Source organism: Nelumbo nucifera, chromosome 4 (genome assembly GCF_055504915.1).
Source record: "Nelumbo nucifera cultivar China Antique chromosome 4, China Antique-T2T, whole genome shotgun sequence".
Taxonomy (NCBI): domain Eukaryota; kingdom Viridiplantae; phylum Streptophyta; class Magnoliopsida; order Proteales; family Nelumbonaceae; genus Nelumbo; species Nelumbo nucifera.
The window spans coordinates 41,447,601-41,450,058 of NC_142652.1; the positions used below are offsets into that span (position 1 = coordinate 41,447,601).

Below are 2,458 nucleotides of genomic sequence, written 5' to 3' on the forward strand. Positions count from 1 at the left end.
CAAAAATCAGTTAAGCCTATTGGTCAGTTTTTAAAACATTGATGTTATGATGCTTTATTTGTATAAATTAATTTTAAAATTTCTTTTAATTAATTATAAAATATGATTCATATAACATACACATTGGAAATATATGTGTTGGTATTGGTAACATACACATTGGAAATATAACATACAGCAATGCAGAACAAATCATTTGTTGTGTCTCATCCAAAGCACAGCACACTACAGCCTATAGAAGGCAACACACCATGCTAGTATGATGTGTTCTGAGATGAGGTTATTTTGATGAATACCAGTTGATTGGTTACCACTTCTTTATGCCGGGGATTGGTTTATCGTTTGTTACATACCTTTTCAGCATCATAGTCGGAATGCATGTTAGTGAGTGGAATAACTTAACCTCAAACTACACGGTTGAGTAAGTCAATAGGGTAAACCCAAGGAAAGATCATAGAATTTCAATAAGGAGAGCTTATTTTGGCGCCTTGAATTCGAGCACTCCACTGATGGACACACATAACGAGCATTGTACTAAGTTTTGATTTTTTTTCCCTTCTCTATTCTTTCTTAGGGGTATAGGTAATTTACCCTTTAAGCATAAGGAAAAAATAGAAAACTTTCTTCTCTGTTTTTCTTGTGTAAATTATGTAACCTGTAAGCATCTTACATAAATACATTCAAATATCTTTTACATAATTACAGCAGCAAAGAGTTCTAACAAGTTAGGATTTATGTGCAATATATTGGTAAAATTTCCTTTTACCATGTTAGATTAACATTTAAGCTACTACTCTAGGAAGTAGCTCCAACAGATAAGAAATCTATGAATGGAACATTAGTCGTACTCTCTTTATCCTCAGCTTCCTGTTCCACCTCTTCATCATCTCTTCTTGGACTGTCTATCACTTCGCTTCCATTAGAGCTGCTGTTTACTTGGAGAAAATCGTAAAACTCAACTGGGCTATTCCTGTCTGCAGTTGATCATAAGGACAAGAACATCAGAGAAAACATCAAAATGCTAAGATCATCATTAAAAGAAATTGAAATCTGAAAGAGATGCTTGGGAAAAGAGGAAATTAAGAAATATATTTAATTACATACCCTCATTCAATCTTGTGCAACAACCATGAATATCTGGATGTAAGGCTTTGTGATCATGGAGATAGCTTTTCATGAATGGTGGATTCCCATATTTTCCACAAGAACTATTTTGCACCAAGGAAGCAAGGTTACTTAGACCCATCTGGGTATTCATCTGTTGTTTTGATAAGGATTTCCGCTCATTAATCAACGCTTGAACAGCTCTCTTTGTGTAAAGCCTTGATCTCTCTTTAGATCTACGTGCCATTATCACATGCCAATGATTCTTCACTGCATTATCAGTACGTCCAGGGAAAAGCCGTGCAATAACTGCCCATCTATTCCCATGAATACGTTGAGACGCAATGAGCCGTTCTTCTTCCTCTTCTGTAAAAGGACTTCGGTTGATTCTTGGATCCAATTGGTTAAACCATCTCAACCTACAACTTTTCCCTGATTGATTTTATACATTGATACGTTATTAGTTTTCAAATCGAAAAAGAAAACCCATTTCTCAGACTATGTAAAACCTTAATTAAAATTTAAAAGAAAGAAAAAAGGATATTTTCTTTTATATATACCTGATCTTCCTTGGAGCTTTTCAGCTATGGCGTTCCAGTTATGAGGTCCATAATGTTCCACCAATTCCCGGAGCTTCTCATCTTCGGAGGGCCTCCAGTGGCCTCTGGTGCACATCTGCACTTCTTTAAAGAAGAAGAAGAAGAAGAAGAAGAAGAAGAAGAAGAAGAAGAAGAAGCTAAGGTTGATGATGAACGTTTCTTATCCTGTCCTGTGCGGTCTAATTTTCTTTTCTATTCCTTTCTAGCTATATTCTTCTTATATTGGTAGCTCTAGTTCAGAACAGAAGAAGGATCTACTGTACTCAAAGTAATAAAAGGGAAAACAAATGGCAAAAGCTCGTACAGATAAACAAGAGGAGGCGGAGGATAATATATGTCAGACTGCGAAGAATAATAAATATTTTAAAACATTGTTGATCGATTTTCAGGACTAGTGTAGGTGAACAAGACAAGGAGGAAATTGCAAAAGATCCCCAAGAGAGTAAATGGTGGATAGGAGAAGTATTTCCGTTAGACAGGGTTAGTTTGGACTTGGAAATTAAGTTGCACCTGTTTTCGATGTAAACGTCTTAACAATGGCTTACTATCAAAGTAGCTAGATATATATAATTATCTACAGAGAGTTGATTGGTTGCGTGGTGTAGTTAATTCTGTTCCCCTTTCAACGTCTTTCCTATTTCCAACCTACTTAAACAACTTTAGTATTTTCTTTTTTCCTCTATCTATTTTGTTTTACCCAATTAACATTTGCTTATACGAATCATATAGACAAGAATTCCAAACGACCCAAGAAT

The 2,458-nt window shown here is 35.3% G+C and overlaps 1 protein-coding gene across 1 annotated transcript; it reads right to left on the reverse strand.

Moving 5' to 3' along the window:
• Positions 1-575: 575 nt before the first annotated feature.
• On the reverse strand, positions 576-2,218 carry LOC104611056 (transcription factor MYB52-like). Its single transcript, XM_010277971.3, has 3 exons — positions 1,665-2,218; positions 1,105-1,536; positions 576-974 (listed from the first exon to the last, which is right to left on the reverse strand). The coding sequence occupies exons 1-3, from the start codon at positions 1,777-1,779 to the stop codon at positions 796-798; spliced, it is 726 nt and encodes a 241-aa protein (XP_010276273.1). The 5' UTR covers positions 1,780-2,218; the 3' UTR covers positions 576-795.
• Between the last annotated feature and the right edge of the window lie 240 nt (positions 2,219-2,458).

Excerpts from the sequence above, each read along its gene's own strand:
- LOC104611056 (XM_010277971.3), bottom strand. The coding sequence starts at position 1,779 with ATGTGCACCAGAGGCCACTGGAGGCCCTCCGAAGATGAGAAGCTCCGG. Across the intron at positions 1,537-1,664 it reads AAAGCTCCAAGGAAGATCAG|GGAAAAGTTGTAGGTTGAGA; the intron begins GTATATATAAAA and ends AAAATCAATCAG. Across the intron at positions 975-1,104 it reads TTGCACAAGATTGAATGAGG|ACAGGAATAGCCCAGTTGAG; the intron begins GTATGTAATTAA and ends GATCAACTGCAG.